At 31.1% G+C, this 23,711-nt stretch overlaps 1 protein-coding gene across 1 annotated transcript in view; it reads right to left on the bottom strand.

Moving 5' to 3' along the window:
- Window positions 1-10,710: 10,710 nt before the first annotated feature.
- The window catches only part of LOC145323113 (protein amalgam-like), a 52,692-nt gene continuing 39,691 nt past the window's right edge, over window positions 10,711-23,711 (bottom strand). The window contains exons 10-11 of the mRNA XM_080165499.1: window positions 12,799-12,907; window positions 10,711-12,381 (exon numbers count right to left, since the gene is read on the bottom strand). Of these exons, the coding sequence (XP_080021625.1) occupies window positions 12,206-12,381; window positions 12,799-12,907 (285 nt within the window). The 3' untranslated portion in view covers window positions 10,711-12,205. The remainder of the gene's footprint in view (window positions 12,382-12,798; window positions 12,908-23,711) is intronic.

Raw genomic sequence — 23,711 nt, 5'->3', positions numbered from 1 at the left:
TACGGAATTCTTGTAGAATAATAGAGAGTTGATATGCTTTTAAATTGATTAATAAATGTAGAAAAGCTTCTTTTTTAATGGCTGTTTGTTTTTTGAATACATATTACTATCTTTGAATACAGTAAATAATAATTCTACTTACAATTACTATTCAAAAGAAATGCAATTTTAAATACCAAGGATTTATTAATATAATTTATTAACTTATATCTTTAACAATTTTATAACTATACAGGGATAAGACAATGGCCAATAAATTACTGTACATCCCAAATGATGATACACAAAATTACCCCTTCTGTAGATTACAACTAGTGGTTTGGTGAAACAACCAATTTAAATTCAATAAAAGACGCCAAAGTTTTTAAGCCAGCTTATAAGAAAACGTTATTATAAAACTTTGAGGACTAGTGTAATAAACAGCCCAATGTACCCTCCCTCAGAACTAAATGCAGATTTTCCTTCCGTCACTATGTCAAATTTTCCATTAAATCTTCGAAACCTATTAATGTCCGCTGGATTAAAACAAGTTCTGAAAAACAGCTTTACGGATATTAATCGGTCTCAAAACCAATCTGGAAAAATTATTATGGTCGTTCGGTAATACTGATCATTGAAGTTATCTTCACTTTATTATAATAGTCAATTTGTCTCAAGTTAACTTTAAATTATGCCAATAGAAACCTATATCTCCCAGTAATTGAATGGCATTAAAACCCCTATCTTTTGTTAGTATAATATCAGCAAAAAAATATAACTGTAAAGTGACTCTACATACGTATATGATTAACTCAATTATTAAACCAAAACAGATTAAAGGAAAAATCCAGGAATCTTAAGGGAAAAGACAATGGACGATAAATTGATCCCCAAAGATGATAATATTCTTTTGATTAAATCATTGGATGAAAAAATTGAGCGCTAATCTATAATACAAAGTAGCTTGATGTATGTCCGTCTGTCTGTCCGTCCATCTGAAGCTTAAGATCTCAGTAACCACTGAACCGATTGGATTCTACTCTTCAGGGTATATACCTATTGGTCCTGTGGTGGTTTTAAGCTATTTTCTTGGGGGGTGGGACACCCCCAACCCCCCAAAAAATGAAAATTTACCCCCCCCAAAAAAAAAAAAAAATTTCTTGAGAACACATTAGACTATGAGCAGCACCAGTAGTAATTTTCTTGAGAATACATTAGACTATTTTTTTTTACGAATTTTGCGAATTCGTTATTTAAACGAGAAAATGTTTTCCTGCTTGGTAGGTGCGAAAATTTGCGATCCGTTCTGCTGGGTAAGTAATAGAAGATGTAATTATACCTCTTGGGGCAAAGCCCCTAGAGGCTAGGGGCGAAGCCGCTAGTAGCTCATAAGTGACCAATAAATGTTCAATAAAGGATCCCTAAAATTTTAAGGCTAACGAATGAGATAACGTGATTATAAAACTTTGGGTACCAGTGTAATTTAAAGTCTAATATCCCCTCCATCCCTGAGCTAAATCCCAAGGTTCGATTGGGGGACCACCTGAAACCCCTCGTCACTCAACTTATAGTAATACTTTTTAGTAGAAGAAAAACGTGTTTTAGCTGATTTCTTAATTAACATCTAAAACATTTTCTTTTTAGAAAGTGTTTGTGGTCCAGTTTTAATTAAGGGGAAATTACCGATTAAAGTTTCTAAGAAAATTGGTGTTCAAGTTTTAATCTAGTAGCCTGTGTTTTATATTTCTCACAAATCAGGAGGGATAACATATAAAAGAGGAAAATATTTAATACTATAATATTCCATCAAAGGCTTGAGGTTTTTTAAAAGCATAAACCCTTCTTAGTTTTGTAATGAATTTAAAGTATGGGGGGTAGTTTGTTGGTAGAATTGTTTACAGGGTAGCCCAGCATCTATAGGGCAACGTAGGTAAAGGCCTCTCAGATTTAGGCATAACCCCTCATCCCATAGTCGTCCAAGGGGGAGGGGGGGGGGGGTTAAGGGGTGATTACCCCCCGCAAAAACAAATTACCCCCCCCGTTAAAAAAATTTTACCCCCCCCCCAAAATAAAAAGCTTGGACGCCCCTGCCTCCTCCCCCTATTATTTTCAATTTATGTCATTAATTAGGGGGGAGGGACTATTGTGCTCTATAATCAACTATTTTAAACAATTAAAAAGTGGTTATTACATACTTACATGTTAGCAAGCTATTAAAATAATCTATTAGGTTGTCAGTATTACTATTAAAAACTATGGCTGCTGTGTTGATAAAATAACAGCACCTAAAGAATAGTAGAACAACTTTTGGGAATAGTCCCTTTCGTGACATCGCACCTTAAGAAGCGATTTGTCGTATTTTAAAAATGGCTTTTTATAGGTTGTTTTAGGTTAGGTCAGGTTATATTGGGTTAGGTGATTGCCCCACATGGTTAGGTAATTGGCTCCGCAGGGTTAGAGCCCCCGCAGGGGCTAAAACTAGGAGAAAACCTACTGTGAAAATACGAAGAATCGCCCCTTAAGGTGTCATAAAAGGGACTATACACCAACTTTTTAGTCAATTCATCATGCCTTAAACAGTGTTATAGCTGGGAACCAAAGTTTGCAGGATTCAATAAAGATTCTCAACTTGAAACTACACCTTTATCCAGGGGCAGCTACCTGGGCAGAGATATATATCAATATCCCCCTTCATTTTAATAAATCCAAATCAAAGGCGCAAAGTTTCTTTTAATGAAAAGATTGAATATAAGCTATCTTCTGATATTTAACCTTAAAATCCTAATTAACCCAAAAGACGTAAATAATAGGAATATGGAAGGGCAGAAAAATAGCCTTAAACCACACATACCCAGTCTTTTTGTAAAAATAGAATAGCCTAAAACCATCCCGAGACCTATAGGTAGCTTCGCTGTAAAGGAGGACCATATCAATTAAGCGGTTAGCGAGATCCTTCGCTACAGACAAAAAAACGCTTACGAATTTATATATTAGGATAGAACATGTGATTCAGTTGGCCCAATTATCGAGGATATAGCTGAAATTCATACTTAACATCTCACTGGCCAATTATATATTTTGTCTGACTGTTTTATTGGATTGGAAAACATGAAATTGCTCAGTAATTGTAGATAGGGGGCTGATATTTGTTGTAAACATCTATATTAACACTCATAAACCACTTTGTCCGTCTGTCTGTCCAATATTTTACTGTGCTCCAGCAGTATTTATTATTTAGAAAACTGTCCCTAAAAAATCTATTTATTATGTACTTTTATATTAATATTCTAGGTTCAACAGAAAAAAAATGTTCAGTTCAGAAAGACATCTTAATGATAAAGGATAAAGCAATCCTTATACTAAAGTAACAGGATGTCTATTTGTCTTTTTGTCTGTGTGTCTGTGTGTTTGTGTGTTTGTGTGTCAGTGTGTTTGTACCGAAGGATCTCGCTAACCGCTGAACCGATCTGGTTCTCCTTAACAAGGTAGCTTCTCATAGGTCCCGGGAAGGTTTATAACTATTTTGGGGGAGGGTACCACCACCCTCCCAAGAGAAATCCCAATAAAATCGAAAAAAATTGAAATATTCCCGCCGCATAGTGTCGCTAGCGTAGTGGCGCTGCGTAGAAGGATGAATTTAACAGCTGATCATAACATAGACAAATTATTTCTCAAATTATACATATTCAAAATAAAAAAAAACATTTAAATGCCACTAGAGGCCTCTAGGATCGTAGCCGCTGGTAAAGAGAAAGCAATAAAAAATACAGGGATCACAATATAACACATTATATCATACAGTATTCCTTAATTATACAGTAATCTTCGTTCAAGGTTTTAAAACGGAAGGACAATTTTAGCATTTCTAAAAAAGAAATTAGTGTCTTAAAAAGCAATGAGGTATATTCCCTATAATAATGACCCTTTTAGATCCAGTGGTTTGAAAGATATAAAGCTTCATATATATTTTGTACAGTACGTACAAATTAATGATATTATATTTATGACAGTTTGACTTTAACACAGCCTTTGATTTTTTATTTGGTTAAATAGATTATTTTGAAAAAGAAGAATCCTCAACTTATTTCCACGTCTGGAATTGGTAGTTAGTAGATACTCAGATGACTGTTTACGGACAGTGGATAGGATTATAGCTGCGCCACAAGCATCCAGGATATATGTATTTGAATAGGTAGGTAGGGGCATTAAATAGCATAAAACCATCCTAGAATCTATGTGAAGCTTTCTAAAAATAGAGATCTTAGTTGTTTAGAAGTTATCGCAAAAAAATCTTACTACTTTATAGTATTAGCCAAAGATTAAAAATTGCTTTCCTGTCCTTGGGAAAGGGGACATTAGGGGCTGATATTACACTAGTCGCAAAAGTTTAATAATAATGCTTTTTTGTTAGTTGTACTAACAACTTTGGGGACTTCAATGAATTTTAATTAGATGGTTCATTTAGTTGAGTTTCCAAACGTTTCAACCACTAATTGTTATCTAACGAAAAGGTAGTTTGGTGTATAATCATTGGGGATGTACATCTATTTATCGGCCATTGTCCTATCCCTTCAGATCTCAGCTTAATAAACCATTTTCCTTGTCTGGTGTAGCTATTAGAAACACATAATGATAATTGTCCAGCATCTCAAGTGAATAATTTGTCATCAAGTCTTCCATCAACAGACATTCTTTACAGGGAGCTAAAGGGATAAGACAATTGCCGATAAAACGATCTGCATCTCCAATGATGACACACAAAATTACCCCTTCTGTAGATTACAATTAGTGGTTGAAACCAACCAATCAAAATTCATTAAAAGAACCAAAGGTTGTTAAGCCTACGAAGAAGAAAACTTTATTATAAGACTTTGGGGTATATTGTAATAAACATCCCAATGTCCCCTCCCTCACATTATTCTTTATATGTAATGGGAAAAAAATATTTGTCTCTGGTTAATTTTAAGCATGTTAGATGTCTAACAATTTTATAAACATCCATAAAAGCGAAGCCCTGAAACGGTAGGACAAACGAACATTAACACTTGTAGAGCGTCAGAACTGAATAAGCGGAATATTATTGCACAAGTCTACACTAAATTGTAAGTAAATTTGTTGCAATACTTTTTGAATACAGGATTCTGTTTAAGGACATATTTACTTACATTTTTGGGACTTGATTATAGAGATGCTTTGCTTATAACCGTTTACCATGAAGTAATAGAAATCAGAATTCCAAAAATCCAAAGTGTTATTTATCATGCTACATTTTTTTCGTGCTAATTATTTGTACTTTGTCAATTATTGCCATATTTGTTAATAGTCCACCACATATTTGTTGTATCTGGAGATGCATTGAAATTCTGTAATTAGACATTCTTTTTATTTAATGAGAACAAAAATATTTTTCTGTAGTAGTTTTAAGCATTTTAGTTTTTTAACCATTTTATTAACAACTTATAAAAAAATATTATTTGTCATAAAAATGTAGCTTTTTTGCGCGTTAAATATTTGTAATTTGTCAAAATTGCCATATTTGTTATTGTTGTATTTGCAGATGCATTGAAATCCTGGATTGTAAATCTTAGTTCCAGCTTGGAAAGCTTGATTGAACTTGATAATTTATTTCAAGGTTAACCTGGGGACCTAATTCACCAAAATTTACAATAAAATGATTTTCAGGTTATCTAATATTATCGACGTTTTTAACGATAAATAACGGCGGTGATTTCATTCTGATTTTTAATTTTGAGCAACTTTTCTCTTTTGTTTGTTTTGATATCTCTAAAGTTTTTAAAGATAGCATTGGCATCAGATTAACCAGATTTTTAAATTTTATTTAATCTGTCAGTAAGTTTTAGAAAAAATAAATTTAAAAATAAAGTTTGAAAATAAACAGTAAGTTTTTTCTCTTATATATGATGGGGGATGCGGAACAAAAACTCACAAGGTCCTGACAGCAGGGATTTTAAGGGATAATGCAATGACAGAAAATTGAAATCTCCAATGATGATACACAAAATTAGCCCTTTTATAGATAATAATTAGTAAATGAACCAACCAATCCAAATAAATTAAAGTTGTAGCCAACGAATGAGAAAACGTTATTTTAATACTTTGGGGACTAGTGTAATAAACAGCCCCCTCCTTCCAGTGCAGTGCTAACAGGTAAATCTTTAATTTGTTATCTCTAGTAATATAATCTACGAAGCCCTTACTTTACTAAGAAAAGATGATCAATAAAATTTGTGAATAATACCTCTTTTACTGATGAAATTAAGGGTTTAGTGTATATAGGATGATTTACGAACAATCATACAATTTAGCAAACAAAATATTATAGAAAATTATAAAAAAATACTACCATAAAAAATTTTGAAGCAAAAAATACATCACTTTAAAAAATATTTTTACTTTATTTCGGGTTTAACCATACAATTTTTTTTAACAATAATCTAAAAACACCAAATGCCTGTTTTACAACAAAGCAATATATTATATTTAATATTAGTATTTCTACAAAAACTTCAAAAATTCTAAACTTAAAAAATTTGACGTAATATTAACATGCCATTTTTCATATCAAATTGTTATTTATGTAGTTAATATGGATTTAATATAAAAGTGGAAAGCTCTTTGTAGTGCTTATAATAAAATGACGTAATAAAATCCAAATGATAGGCCAATACACAGACTAAATTACCAAATGCAGGCCAGTATACATTTTAATTGACCAATGGTAGGCCTGTATGACGTCGTATTATATAGGCACTATAAAAAGCTACATTTAACATCCAGCTAAACTACATGATGATTTATGTCATTTAGACTGAAGAGAGTGCCAAGTTCTCCAAAATATATTTCAATAAATAACTAATAACTAAGAAGTCTTTTTCACTCAGTGAATTTATCATATCTTTAAAAGTTTGAATGGCTGACATAATCAACATAATGATATTCTGATGAAATTATGTCTAAATACTTATGTTGACAAAATAATCACACAATTTTTGGAAAGTTTGTACTCGAATGACCCAGTGCAGCAAAGAATGAAAAAAATATTTATATTTTCATCCGAACACTTTTCCGATTTTCTTTGTTCTCAAATGTCTCTTAAAATTTCCTGTGACAATTAAATCAAATCAAGGTTATAAACAAAACAGTACAACAAAATTTCAGTACCTTTCAATAAGCTTAGAGTACAAACAATGTACTGCACATATCTTTTTAAACCCAAAATCATTGAATCGATTTAATGTTTTTTAATTTAATTTCTATTTTGATAATTAAACAATTTTAGAAATTTCTGTGGCAATTAGAAAATCCAAATTAAATGCATGATTTTTAAGTAAAAGAGTTGAAGACTCTAGGGGGCTAGGTGTCGCTTCGGGTACTAGACCTCTCTCCACGCACCTTGGAACATACATACAATACTTGCGCCTGTTTTGGGCCAAGGCATTCCCCTCACTCTAACTATTTACGTCGCGCATCTGACATAGTAGCAGTGGGAACCATTTTCAACGTCTTTAGTTTTGACGCGGTATTCGGACCGAAAATCGAACCTATCACCTTCCCGACGACGATCGGATGCGCTACGTGTTGAGACACGGTCGCGGGTACATGATTTTTAAGTAAACCAATAGAAATCTTACAAGGGCTTGGTTTTATGTCTTGCCGAATAGCCGTGACTGTGAAAAATAGTATACTTGATATCTTTCAACTTAATTAAAACTAAAGACACTTTCAAGTTTTTTATAGCCGACAAACCAGTTAACCAATAGACAGACAAATACAAAAGGCTGGTGGTTTCATACAAAGTGCCAGTTGAGCACTAAAATTTCCCTCCTTATTTTTTAAATAAATTGAAAACAATGAGAGGGGCATTTCTTTACTATGCCTAACACCTAAGATAGGCACTTACACTGCGGTTTCTTATTCCTATGTGGCTACCAAATATGACTTAACTTAACCGAATCTGAAGTAAAACGAAAAACAACAACCTCTCCTTTAATTTCAAAAATAAGAAGAGCTGTTTATATGTTCATTAAGGGAAAACGTCGACAAGCTAGTAAACGACAGACAGACACATACAGCAGACTTGTAGCGCAGCATTGCAACAAACAAATTGTGTATCTGATATTCTGTGACAAGTGTAAAATTTGTGTGAAAATGAATTCTAGTTAATGTCAGAGTTGAAAGAAAGATTATATTATACAACCATGCATCAGGGGTTAAGGGATTACTCACTATAATATAAAAGTAGCAAGATGTTTGTCTGCCTTTTTTGTTCTTTACTAAAACATGAAACAAATTTAGGAAAATGAGGGGGAGAGTTACCAAGTTTTGGTTTGTTTACCTCCTCCCCATAAAAAGCATTTTTAAGAGGGTATATGAAATGTCCAAAACCCATCTAACAAAAGTTACTATTTGTTTACAAACAAAGCAAGGGAAGGAAATGTTGATATATTTTCTTCGATTTTGTGACGTCAGACATGACACTTTCCAGCGCTTCTTATTTTACCGTTCCCTTGATCCCTACTGCAATACTAAATTTAAATTTTGCAATTCTAAGAAAAAGAAAATAAATAAATCTCTGGCAAAATAGCTCATACCGCTAGACAAACACCTTAACCTAAATTTTCCTCTTGAAATTTCATGTTGTTGTTATATCGACATATTACTATTGTCATAATGTCAATTAAATTCATTCATAATTAATTTTATCTATCCTATTATAAGTAACAAGAGTTTTTTGTCTGAAGTTTAAGATCTCAATAACCAATGAACTGATTGGATTTTCCGTTTCTGTTAAGCTTCACATAGGTCCTGAGATGGTTTAACACTATTTTATCTTCAGATTTAAGATTTTGGGATGGTTTTAAGCTATTTTTCAGCCGCTAGAGGCTAGGGGCGTAGCCGATAGTTCTTTAATAATGTGATTAGAAAAATGGCATGTTGTTTACATGTCAACTATAAACACTTTTTTAATGTCTTAACAAAGTCGACGTAAATTGTTGGAATTGTAATCATTAGGCTATTTATTACACCAAAGTCTCCAAAGTTTTATAATAGTGTTTTCTTATTCGTTGACTTAAAAACTTTGGGGATTATATTGAATTTTGATTAGTTGTTTTTTTAAGTTGAGTAACCAAACGTTTTAAGCACTTTTTTTATTTAAAGAAGGGGTAACTTTGTGTATCACCATTGGGTTTGTAAATCAATTAATCGGCTATTGTCTTATCGCTTTAGATTTTTTAAATTAATCTTAATAAAGCAGAAAATTCAACACATTTTAATAAAAGATTGTAATTAAACGGGGGTTAGAATTTGAGGATCGCTGACTATTAAGAGGATTCTTAAATAAAATCCTTTTTTGTCCTTATCTTATTTGCTTACATAACAACATTTTATTTTATTTTTTACATTTCATATGTAGTGCAACATTTTGATGAGATTTAAATTTCAAAAATTTATATTGGAAAATTTTCTAAAATATTTTTCCCCCTCTAAATAAAAGATCCATATAAAAAAGAATCCCTTGAGGCCTTTGAAATCGATGATGATTAAAGTCCCTCCACAGATTATGACGTCATACGAAAAACAACTAATGAAAGGCCAGCATAAATTTTACCATTGGTCAATTACAGTGTATACTAGCCTCTCATTTGCTATTCTATCGTATGACGTCATAAACTGTGGAGGGACTTTAATCATCTTCTTTGGAAACTAATATTGATGACATTATTACTTACTAGCGGCTTCACCCCTAGCCTCTAGGGGCTTTTTCCCTTAAGGTTCAAGGGAAAAGTAAAAAAGATTTTGTTTACATTTTTAAAAATATTTTCTGTATTTTATAACTTGTTCTAACATTTTATAACTCTTTATAACTTGTTATAACTTTTTATATTTATTTATATTAATTTATATTTTCTAAAACCTTCGAATTTTTTCTCTTTTTTAATGTCTTTTAAAATGTCTTTGCCATTAGCCTTTTTGGGGCTTCGCCCCTACAGGAGAAGGAAGGTTTCACAATCTTTTTGAATTTGAAAAAACAAAGTTTAAAAAATTAAAAGAAGAAAAAAATTTAAAAATTTAAAAAAATACAAAAAAAAATTTGGGGGGGAAATTTTCATTTTTTGGGGGGGGGGGGGGGTTGGGGGTGTCCCCCCCCCCCCCAAGGAATTAGCTTAAAACCACCACAGGACCAATAGGTATATACCCTGAAGAGTAGAATCCAATCGGTTCAGTGGTTACCGAGATTTTAAGCTTCAGACGGACGGACAGTCAGACGGACGGACGGACAGATAGACATCAAGCTACTTTGTATTATAGATATTTGAGATCATTAAGAAATTACGCTTTATTAGGGATCTTAAGGGATAAGACAACAAACCTCCCAATAATGATAAGATAAATCACTCCTTCTGTAGATCAAAATCATTGGTTGAAAAGTTTTAAAACGAACTAATATTCAATGAAAGTGCTCAAAATTTTAGAACCAACAAATAAGATAACATAGGTATAAAACTTTAGGTACCCGTCCAAAAGCCTTTACATTCCCACCTTTTGGATTTTAAACTTTCAATGTAAATACACATTCCTAAGTATTTGCAATTTTCAAAGTATCAAAGACATTTAGATCAAACTCGTCTATCATACACTTACAGACAAGTAGAATATACAAGGCTAAGCTTTTTAGAACAAGAGTTAATTAATTAATAAAAAAAAGAGTTACAATTCACAATATTTTATTTTCTTAAAATATCATATTTCAAATAATTCTAAATACACTAATATTTATATATCGCATCGTTTTATAGACAGTTTTCTTAGGTTAGTAAAATAAAAAATATAGGACCAATTTCTGTTTCATTGGCAGAAGTCCCAGCCAATAAAACAGGGAAAATTCAAGGCATTGTATTTTATTTTACGCGGAGAATTGTCTATAACACGAAACAATACATGATTTTTTAGTACGGCTCAGAACCGGTTCAAATCCAGCGGATATTAATCGGATTCGTAGCCATACTGGAATTAACATTATAAGCTGCTAACTTTTTGGTTATTGGTCAATTGTTTTGGAGTTTTGTTGCATTTAATTTGTTTGACTTTATTAATGTAAAAAATTGTATGTCAAATTTAAAGGCATTAAATAATTATATCAACGTTTTTGCTTATTTTACATGTAATCGTTTATGTATTCATAAATAATTTTTTAAACCATAGAAAAACCTTTCAGTATGCACCGGTTCTCATCCCTACTGAAAACTCATGTATAGCATCAAATTGCAGACAATTTTCCACGAATATTAAAGTAAAAATCATAAAATAATACTAGTTTTGTTATCCTTCGGCAACTAGGAGCTTACAAATCTGGTTTTAATCCTAAAATCTTTTATTTTACTCTCCGCGGAAAGCTGTCTATAATACGATGCGATAAATAACTATTGATAATACCTTTAAGATAACATATTACAGAAAGTAAATTAATACTTCATGGAAAATTAATATAGATTTTTATTCTTTAGTGTAAAAAATGTAAAATAAAGGCAAAAACATAATTAATTTTACTTAATTCTTGAGTCTAAAGGCGATTTATAAAATATTAATTTGAAAGTATAACATATTATTTTATACATACAATTATATCATTTAATAACAAAACATACTTTTCCATTCATTTTACTTTGTTATAATTGTTGCGATGTACAAAAAAAAGTAATTTTAAACATTTGAACCTTAATCATAAATTGATCACAAGACGCCATTGTCTTTTTTACCAGGAATTCAATAATCAAATGACCTAAATTTAAATTATTTTATTCGTAGTAAATAATGTATTGCTTAAAACAACAAAAACAATAAACGAGAAACTGGTTCTCTTCAAAGATGGAATTAGAAAAGTGGCGATATGATCAGATATTAGTTATTTGAAAAATTTCTTAATAATATTTTAACAAACAAACGGTAATTCGCTGACCTTTATGTCAAGTTCTCTAATTTTATCCCTCAAGAACTTACTACATTTCTTTTTAGTAGCGAAGTTACTCTATAATGATCCTTGGCTGTCCTTCCATGGAAGATGGAAACGTGAATTAAAATTTCCCTTTCCAAAGAGCATAACTCACTTTTGTCCGTTTTTTCATCGCTACTAATGGATGTTGTCATCCTTGTTTAATGTTTATGTAAATCAATCTAATAAAAAAAACTGTACAGTTTATAATTTTCATGTAAATAGTGAATAATAATTGAAATATAACATTCCCAGGTTGACTAGAATTACTAGATAAGTGCATGGCAGTCTAAACAAGGACACACCACTGTCCGTGAGAGCGGGAAACTTTGCCTTATTGTCTGGTGACTGCTGTTCACTTGATCCTGCTCCGGAGCCAGTACCACCACCTGCAACAAAAGACCTATTAAAGACCTGACCTTATTCTTGGAGAAGACTTATATATTTTTTTGAATTAATGGCTGCTTTAAATATCCCTTAAAAAATAACTTAATTTGAACTGAAATTATCCTATATACTAAATTAGTAGGCACTTTCTCTTTATGTGTTTAAAGATTTATTAAAGAGATGGCCTAATTTTCGGAGAAGATTTGTATTTTTTAAATTTACGGCTACCTTATACATATATTTGAATGGTTTCCATGAAAAAAATAACCTTAAATCTGAACTGAGAATATCCTTCATACTGTAGTATTAGACTGTTTGAATCAAGTGTTAAGGATCTCGAAGTAAGTATAAATTTTCATAGACACTTTTTATTGGTTGTTCAAAACTATCCAACTACTATCAAAAGTATAAAAGCTTACCTCCTTCCCCCAGAACAGCCTGTACCTCCGTGTCCCTCTGGAGTACATGTACAGTGACCATGGCGGCTTGACCCGCGGCTGGAGCACAGCGGTAGTCACCAGTGTCACTCTTAATAAAACAAGGACGATTAGGATGGATAGCAAGAACGTTTTTAGGAAAAAATCATGTGCTTTCCCTCAAGTGCCTGTCGAGAACTAAGTCTAAACTCTCACACTTATTGTTGTATGCTTAATACTAATCCTGCGGGGCTACCTTGTAGCCATTATATCCTAGTCTAATATGTAATAAAATAAAAACAAGCAAAAGAAAAACTAACCCCCTCTATTTTACTTCATTATTCACCAACTAGCGGCTGCACTAATAGCACATAAGAGCCTACTAACAAACAAAGACTTCAATTTTAAAATGAAATTGTCAATAGCTACCCAGGACTGCGAAGCTTCCAGAAAATACAAAAATAAATGGGTTCTGTGGTAAGCGAGATTTTGCCGGGTAAAAAAAACATATTACTCCACTATATTGTACTATTTTTATACTTTTTAGTTTCAATTTTGTTTCTTTAAAACTGATTAATTACTTTAATATTTCAATTAAACAGCATATTCACACACCAAAAAACAATTTGAACAATTAATTAAAGTAATTGTCTAAACAAAATTTGATTTAAGTTTAAAATTGCTATCCACGCTTTTCAATGATTCTATAATGATATAGTATTGGAAAAAAAGAGTTAGAGAAAATTGACCAAATAAAACAAAAGGACAACCATATCCATAAGTAGCATAGCAAAAATAAGCTGACAAGAACTTAAAACGATTTTAATATAAAAAGGAACAGTAAGCACTAATAAAGATTTTTATGCGGTAAAAAGTCAGGCAATAATGCTGATTTAAAAACAGTAAAAAGTGAATCATTGTCATTTGGACAAACAGCCATTATAATAGCAGACAGATGGGCGTACAGACATGCCATATATTTATATGATAGCTACGCTATAAAAAGACTTGGAGTCAATTGACCAAATTAAAAAAATGTTTCAACATATTAAACCAATTAAGCAGGACTCGAGAGCCGCCAATGTAAAGACAGCTAGCAGTTAAGTATCTTGTTTTTAAAAAGGAATTAAACAAGCAGCTGAAATTCTTTCAATAGTCTATAACTTTGCATTAGCAAAAAAACTCTGGTAGTTGATAAAAATTAAGGTTGTTGTAAAATTTTCGGGTATTGTTGGTTTCGTCGTATTTTCACAGTAGTTGTTGATAGGTTTTTTTTAGGTTAGGTTAGGGAAATGTTAATGCTTGCCCCTCAGGATTATTGCCCCCCGTAGGGGCTAGAAATAGGAGAAAAGCTACTGTGAAAATACAACGAAACGCACCTTAAGAGTTCTATGTCAAACCGAAAATTCCCAAATTTTATTATCAAAAGCCTCTATGTTAGATGTAAGAATTGCCTCTTATTTAAGATAGTGAGACTCTGAATTATATATCGCGGCAGTATGTGGATTGCTGCAGTCGATGAGCCTCGCAATTAAAAATACATATACAATCAAACACACAGTCAAAATCATAAATAATATGACATTAGAAAAAACACTCTGTCTTTTTTATTTAATATCACATCAAATATTTATACTCAATGTTAGTATTTATTAGACAGTCCTTTTATTTATTGAAAAGAAAACGTATTTTTATTAGATTCTAACTATAAGAAAATGGCATTTTTACAACATTTACATAACCATTTAAAAAATATGTATTCTTTATTGAATGGGTTTATCATTTTAAGCTATATGTGCTTTAGCACTGACAACATTCCCCCCCCCCCCCCAATTCCCTATTTTTTTTTAAAAATGATGATAGTTTGTTTTCCTATGCTTATCCCCTGCTGGTCTTCTTTCAGAGGTGCGCTAACCCATAGGGGCTACCCAGTTCCCAATATAACCTAACCGTATCTGATATAGAGTAATAAACAAACAAACGAAAATCTAACCCTCACCTCCACTTATTTTTCTTTTTATCTCAAAAATAAGGGTGGGGAAGAGGTCTGTTTTTCAAAAAGAAAATATGATCGCGAAAAAATGTTGGTCATCCTACTGTTTTTATAACACACACACTAACACGCATATTTACACACACACACACACACACACACACATAAAAAATAAACACTTTTGGGTTGGGGCCAGGAATAAAGAAATTATAAAAGAGCCAATAATTATAATCATAATTTTAATTTAATCAAATTTAATTCATTATTAACAAAAGGTAATTTGTCTAACAAATACATTCACATCAAGTCTAACAATAAAATTCCTACTAGATACTTATATCTACATAAATTTAACTTATATTTCAATAATTGCTTTTTGAAGTGTTTTATCCTTGTAATAACTTCACCAAAGTAAAAACATCTAAAACTACTAAATTGAATTGTGGGAATGTTTTTAAACTGTTATCAATTGCTTTTTTAAAGTCCAAAAGACATTAAATTACATTTTATTAAGATCTTTAATACTTTTTATTTAGTAATTATTTAGAGTGATCTTAAGGATAAAGCATTCGACAGTATATTGATATACAAACGTCCCCTATTCTAGATTAATAGATAACAAGTTTGGACATTGAAAGTTTTGTATTAATCAATCAAGCTTTAATAAAAGTCTTTAAGGGTTGAGTATATTTTGAATTACAAAGTCCCCTCCCTTCCATATTTTAAAATCAAAATAATCTTTAAAAACATACAAACCTCTTTTTTCATGCTTGAGACAAATTATAACATGCCGACTTTTTTTTAGAAACGTTTCAAGAGCCGATTTATAAGAGTTAGATACAATACTAAGTTTACATCACCAAACCTACTAGTACTACTGTTATTAACTATAACATAGTCCTCTAGAACCAGCATTAATGTGAAGTTTAGGTATTTATTATGAATTATAGATGGACAGAATATTCACAACAATCAAAGCCTAGCCAGGAATTAATGGATACAAAAAGTCTTTCAATATACAGTGTGTTTTTTTTATGAGAACTTTTTTGAAAGCAATTTTACCCCACTTATATTTATCAGAATTTAATTATTAAGGTCTTATTTTCTTCATTTTTTATAACCATTTATAGAACATCAAAAAAATATTTTAGTTTTTATTTAAAAAGTGCAGAAAAATCAAAAATTCAAAACCTAGGTGTCAACATCTAAAAATGGTTTTAGCACATTTTTCTCATGCTCGAATCTGGCAAGAATGGCTGCAAAACGCTTTAAAGTTGATATGCAGAGTTAAAAATTGATACAGATACTTTTAGGAACATGTACTAAAACATATTAAAGTTTGAAGGCCATATCTCAACAAAGGAGGGAGTACTGGCCCCACAAAGTTGACTACTGAAAATCCAATTTTTTTTCTTCCAAAGGATAGAAGATTTGAGCTCAAGAAAAATGCGCTAAACCATTTTTAGATGTTGACACCCAAGTTTTGAATTTTTGATTTTACTGTACTTTTTAAATAAAAACCTAAATATTTTTTTGATGTTCTATAAATGGTTTTTAAAAACGAAGAAAATAAGCCGTTAATCATTAAATTCTGATAACTATAAGTTGGGTAAAATTGCTTTCAAAAAAGTTCTCATAAAAAAAACACACTGTATATTCTATTATATGAAGTAGTAGGGTTTTTTGTCTAAGCTTGAGATTTCTTAAACTACAGAACTTTAAGGGAAGATTCACATAGGTCCCGGAAAGCTTTTAGGCTTTTAATCTTTAGATTTAAGCATTATGATTGTTTTATGCTTTTTCTATGTCCCATTCTTACCCCTTTTAAGACAGAGTCTCTAGATGCTAGGAGCACAGCCGATAGTATAATACAGGAGGATATCTGTTTATCTTAAGCTTAAGATCTTAATGCAACCACAGAATCGACGAGGTTGTGCTTCTCAGAGAATGTACCTATTGCTCCTGTTGAGGTTTCAATTTATTTTATAATTTATTTTCTAATTTATTTAAACCTTTCTTTGTGACTGACAGGCACAAGAACGCATTTATTATTGATTTATTTAGACATACAAGTCACACACACAGATATTAAAGGATAGATAAATAAAACAAAAAATACATCAAGGCAAAATTAATAGAATTTAATATTGGGCACCTATGAAAAAAAATATGTGAAACTTATTAGTTTATTTATTGCTATTGACGGTTACGCCCATAAAGGCCTCTAGAGGCTTATAGGGGACTGAGGAGAAGTCGACCCTCCAATTTTTTTTTTTAATTAGAACCTTTAAATAAGAAGCTTAAAAGTAAAGGAGAACCCTAATAGTTAAGCGGTTAACATGACCCTTTCCCACAGACATTTACTATAATTTTATTATGAATAACATAAAACTTTTAACAATATTTTTTCAAGAAAACTATTCTAAAGCGTTAAAGAATTCAATTTTGAAATGTGTCCTTTTTCTCTGATTATTGTTGGTAGTTGAAAACACTTAAATGTTTTTGCCTGTAGAAAATTTTATAGAAAATAAATATCGTACCATTGATAACTTTTTAACATAACTTTGTTAGCAGAAATTAATTGTTTATTGAACAAGGACTTAAATATTCAGTTACTAACTAAAAAAATTAAGTAAAACTGTGTTGTAGTTTTGCAGAAATATAAGAATATATCTGTAGTAAATTACGATTGACATAAGCTTTTTTTTAACATATCAGCATATTTATCTGAAGATTTTTTTATCTAAAGCCAAAGATCTTAGAAGTTAATGTTCTAAACTGATTGTAATTTTTAGTTAAGCTTTAATAGATATGTTTTAAAGGCTCTAAGCTATTGTCCTAATCTCAAGTGCCCATTTTTGAGGATAGGGGCGAAGCAACAAGTATAATAGAATGCAATAAAGTTGTATAATTTTTTACTTTTGGTGCCGAATTAACACAGAGTAGCTTGCTACTTAGCAAACTATTTATTTTAGCATTAAATGCCTAAATGATTCTGCAACGGTTCAGGAATACACAGATAGCATGGTTGATATTAAATAAAATTTTGCTGTATCTTGGTTTTATTTTGTTAGCTTATAAATAAGTTGAAAATTTAAGCTTTCAGAAGTGCACATCATTATTTAAAGTATTAAAAAAATTTAAAAAGGCAAAAAAATAAGTTTTGTCAAATAAATGTCAATTTTCAAAAAAGAAATAAGTTTAATGCACATATGTTATAACAAATACTGAAAATTTATAACTGTTAAGAATCATATAGTTATTTCAATTATGATTCATCAGCAATAAAAGAAGCTTAATGAATAATTTTTGGCTCTGTTAAAAGTTACAGCCATAATATTCTTTGAATTTTCAGATAATTCTGGATTTAGTTATTGTTGTTAATAAGCTCCTATTGTCCAATCCCTGTATTCATGGTACTGCAGTTGCCTTTGTTTGTTTGTTAATCTATTTTTAATTGATAAACAATGATAAAGAATTTCTATAATGCCCCAAACATTAACACATTTTAAACTTTTCCTTTCCCTAAATATAAACTCAATTTATATGTTATTGATATAATGAATAATGAATTTGAAAATAGCTTAATCTAAATTAACAACTAAATATAACCCAAAACTAAAGTCTTATTGTTGAATTTTATGGCATTGTCCCATCCCTCCTTGTTATTTAATACTTATATTTGCGGGAACTTTTGTTTAATGAAATCTTCCAATTTTTAACATTTACAAAACAGCATGCTTTATTGCATCAAGATCCATGACAGATCTATATAGGAAATAAATGTCTATATATAAGCAGAAGTTTTCCAAGCGATTAATGTTTAAAACTCATAGTGCTCCAATAATCCGTAATAAACTCCCATTGACCAGAACGATAAGACCCATTATTTTACTGTATGAAGAATAAATTCATTTTTTTATTTCATGTTGCTATTTGAATTATATTGAAGTATTAAATTTCTCTCAATAAACAATTAAATTTAAATTTATAATATAGTAAATAAAAGAAAACTTAGTTTTAAAATAATTTGATACTAGTGATACATGCGTAATGTGGTCAGATATTGAACTAAAATTTAACAGTTAACTAAACATTTTAACCCTTTCAGGACGATAATTTGAAATACAAAATATTAAGATCCTAAAATAGTTTAAAGAAAGAAATCGTCAGGGAGAAGATAATGGAAGAATAGGGTTAATAGTCAGAATTCAGATAACCAAAAGAAAGTAAATAAAAAATTGAATAAACCTATAGCCAATAGCGAGATAATTATATCGAGCCCAACTCTAGTATATCAATATTTGTAAAATTTTCAAAGTTTGCTTTTTTATCTTTTCTATGAATCTCAATCTTTCTTTTTGATTTATTTTATCTGCTTAAGTCATGACTTTTTTATTTAAGTTCTTTAACCTGGTTCTTAGAAGAATCCTTTGTCCAACAAGATTAATGTAGCAAAAATATCGGGTATAGTCCTTTCCACGACATCCCTCCATAAGGAGCGATTCTTCGTATTTTTCACAGTAGCTTTTCTCTTATTTCTAACCCCTGCGGGGGGTTCTAACCCTGCGGGGCCAATTACCTAACCCTGTGGGGCAATCATCTAACACAATATAACCTAACCTAACCTAAAATAACCTATAAAAAGCCATTTTAAAAATACGACTAATCGCTCCTTATGGAGGGATGTCGTGGAAAGGACTATACCCAAAATATTTAAGTTGTGTCATTTAAAAATGTTTCATTAATACAATTATGTAAAGAAGTTATGCAAAAATTTCTGCAAAATTTAATCTCAATGATCAATTGGGCAGGTAGTTAATTAGAGTATACTTCTGTAATACTACAATAAAGGGTTTATTTATCCTTACTAACATAATATATACCTTCCTTCTCTTCGAATAAAGTCTAATCAATTAATAGTAAACAGATAACTTGATAGCTGCAAAAAGTTTTTGTTTGATTTAAAAATTATAAAACAAATTAATTTCTCAGTTAAAAAACGATTAGGGGGGGTCCCGACAATTAAGGGAGGATAATTTCAGAAAACCGTTTGATGTTGTAGCTTCAGTTTTTCAAGTTTTCACTGCATTAGAATCTTTATTTACCTTAGCCAAAGTATTTATACAAAATCGCATTGATTTGTCCGTAAGAACTTTAATTAAAAAATGTGCGCTTTAATAAGGTTTAACAGTTAGGGAGTTGAATCCATTTTTATAGAAGCAGAAATATAATCTATGATTATGGTTTGGACTCTCTAAAACTGTAATCTACCTTTCCACTTTCCCCTCTCTTGGTGAAGATATCTTCAACGCCGATACGATTTTTGAAATGTAAGATTCTACTTTCCCTTCTCTTGGTGAAGATATCTTCAACGCCGATACGATTTTTGAAATGTAAGATTCCACTTTCCCCTCTCTTGGTGAAGATATCTTCACCAAGAGAGGGGAAAGTGGAAGGGTAGATTACAGTTTTAGAGGGTCCAAACCATAATCATAGATTATATTTCTGCTTCTATAAAAATGGATTCAACTCCCTAACTGTTTAAGATAAAAATATTCTAACTTATTTAGAAAAAAAAGACATTTGACTGTAAAATAAACTGCTCTAAGTTTTTTTCATAAAAAAATTCTTCATTTGTTGACTTTAGGTAGTTTATCAATTATTGATTGGTTTGTACAAACTATCAGTATTAATTTTGTCTCATCCCAGTGCTTATTTAAAAATTTTAATAAGTGTTTATATGAGACATGCCTTAATTATAAAGTGAATGTGTACTATGTAAATAAAATGCGTTAGAAACATCATTTACTTGAATATACTAGCTTTGGAAAGAAGTTAAATGTTGTAAAAATAAGCAAAACATTCAAATTATAGAAATGACTGTTATGGTGTGTATTCATTTCCGTACGTGTATCATATTATTAAACCGTATATTTAAAACAGCACATACCTTCCCCATCTAATTATTCTAATTAAACAATCACTCCCTCAGATTTTTTTGGCGTATTCCATCAAAGGGCCTTGTTGAGCCTTGAACCCCCACCCCCCTCCCTTCCCCAGACACTCGTATATATTTTTAGAATTGAAAACAAGGGGGTGAGGTTAGCTTAAATTATGGGTATCCCTACAGGGTTGAATTAGGGCAACGCAGGTGGGACCCTCTCACTAGAATTTACCCAGCAAGATATTTCGCCATAGAGTCGCCTTCGAGCTCGTGCAATATATAACCCAATTCCTATGCTACCTCGAATCTCATTCACCATGAATTAACACCTAATTTTTTGGCGATAAACGTTGGAAAATCGGCATTTCAAACAAAAGGTAGCATGCGAGTTCGCCATCGATATCGTAGCAGAGTATGAGGCAAAGTAGCACAATAGTAGCATAAATTAAAAGAGAGATAGAGAGAGAGAGAGAGAGAGAGAGAGAGAGAGAGAGAGAGAGAGAGAGAGAGAGAGAGAGAGAAGAGAGAGAGAGAGAGAGAGAGAGAGAGAGAGAGAGAGAGAGAGAGTAAAAAAATAGCAGAAGTGAGAATAAAGAGCTGAGCGGCTTCTATACTTTATAAAGAACCGAATAAAGAGCAGCATTACTTTAATTTATGCTGCTATTGTGCTACTTCGATACATACTCTGCTACGATATCGATGGCGAACTCGCATGCTACCTTTTGTTTGAAATGCCGATTTTCGATGGCAAATTTGCATGCTACCTTTTGCTTGAAAGGCCGATTTCCAACGTTTATTGCCAAAAAATTAGGTGGTATTTTATAAGCCACCATTTGAGATATCGAATGCTAGCTTTTTTTAAAAGTTTCGATGGGTAGGCATGGAAAAAATAACCCGCCCCTCTTATTTTGAATCTTTGTAAAAAAGGGTTTGTTCGGTACCTGTTAGACACTTTTAAGGAAAGCACATATTTTTTAGTGCAATTTTAATACACTATGAGGATATGCTATTAAACGGTATGGAAAGCACACCCACTGTTACTCTTCAAACTTCAAAGTAAAAACTGAGTAATTTTGGGAAAAGTAAATAATACATTTGTTTTTGTTTCACTACTAATTGAGTAAGATAAGTTAAGGGAAAATTTAAAATGATTTATCGTTTTAAGTGAAGCATTTCATAATTATGATCAAAAGTCATGACAATAGGAACACAGTAGAAACTACAGTCTTTTAGGCACAAAAGAATCATCTGTTCATTATAAAACTTGATATAATTTTTAGTCTTCTATGAAAAGCAAATTATCTTTGTATGTATTGACCTAAAGCATAGAAAAAGCACAAGAACCCGCACCCCCCCCCCCCCTCCCCACCTCCTTATTTTACATCTATTTCAATAAAGGGAATTGAGGTTATGTGCTCGACCAATCAGTTTAAAGGAAATTGCTTATTTTTACTTTATATCTAAAACCTTTTTTCTGAGATAAATAATTCTGAAGTTGCATACTTTATAGCAAATTTTAAGAGAATTGCTTTGGTTAGATTTATAATAATGCTAGAACATTAAACAATTATCTATGTATTTTGATTTTTCTCCAAATGAAAACATGCCTTTAAAATCTGTTACTTACAACTTTCCATTTCATATGGGTCAATTATATCATTACATAACTCTGTTACATGTACATATTCCTATTATTTTATAATTTATCATGGAGTGGTAAGAACTCAAGAGAAACTCTGTTGCATGTACATATTCCTATTATTCTATACTTTACCATGGGGTGGTAGGATTTCAAGAGATACTCTGTTACATGTACATATTCCTATTATTGTATTATTTATCAAGGGGTGGTAAGAACCCAAGAGAAACTCTGTTACTTGTACATATTTATATTATTTTATAATTTATCATGGGGTGCCGGTGGTAGGATTTCAAGAGAAACTCTATTACATGAACATATTCATATTAATTTGTAATTTATCATGGGGTGGTAGGATTTCAAGAGATACTCTGTTACATGTACATATTCCTTTTATTTTATACTTTATCATGGGGTGGTAGGATTTCAAGAGAAACTCTGTTACATGTACATATTTATATTATTTTATAATTTTTCTTGGGATGGTAGTATTTCAAAAGAAACTCTGTTACATGTACATATTCCTATTATTTTATAATTTATCAGGGGGTTGTAGGATTTCAAGAGAAACTCTGTTACATGTACATATTCCTTTTATTTTATAATTTATCATGGGGTGGTAGGATTTCAAGAGAAACTCTGTTACATGTACATATTTATATTATTTTATAATTTATCATAGGGTGGTAGGATTTCAAGAGAAACTCTGTTACATGTACATATTCCTATTATTTTATAATTTATCAGGGGGTTGTAGGATTTCAAAAGAAACTCTGTTACATGTACATATTCCTATTATTTTATAATTTATCATAGGGTGGTAGGATTTCAAGAGAAACTCCGTTACATGTACATATTTTTATTATTTTATAATTTATCATGGGGTTGTAGGATTTCAAGAGAAACTCTGTTACATGAACATATTTATATTTTTTTATAATTTATCATGGGGTGGTAGGATTTCAAGAGAAACTCTGTTACATGTACATATTAATATTATTTTATAATTTATCATGGGGTGGTAGGATTTCAAAAGAAACTCTGTTACATGTACATATTCCTTTTATTTTATAATTTATCATGGGGTGGTAAGAACTCACGAGAAACTCTGTTACATGAACATATTTATATTATTTTATAATTTATCATGGGGTGGTAGGATTTCAAGAGAAACTCTGTTACATGTACATATTAATATTATTTTATAATTTATCATGGGGTGGTAGGATTTCAAGAGAAACTCTGTTACATGTACATATTAATATTATTTTATAACTTATCATGGGGTGGTAGGATTTCAAAAGAAACTCTGTTACATGTACATATTTATATTAATT

This window comes from Acartia tonsa, chromosome 6 (genome assembly GCF_053477335.1).
Source record: "Acartia tonsa isolate MP-2025a chromosome 6, ASM5347733v1, whole genome shotgun sequence".
Classification (NCBI taxonomy): domain Eukaryota; kingdom Metazoa; phylum Arthropoda; class Copepoda; order Calanoida; family Acartiidae; genus Acartia; species Acartia tonsa.
This window is presented reverse-complemented; position numbering and strand designations above follow the sequence as displayed.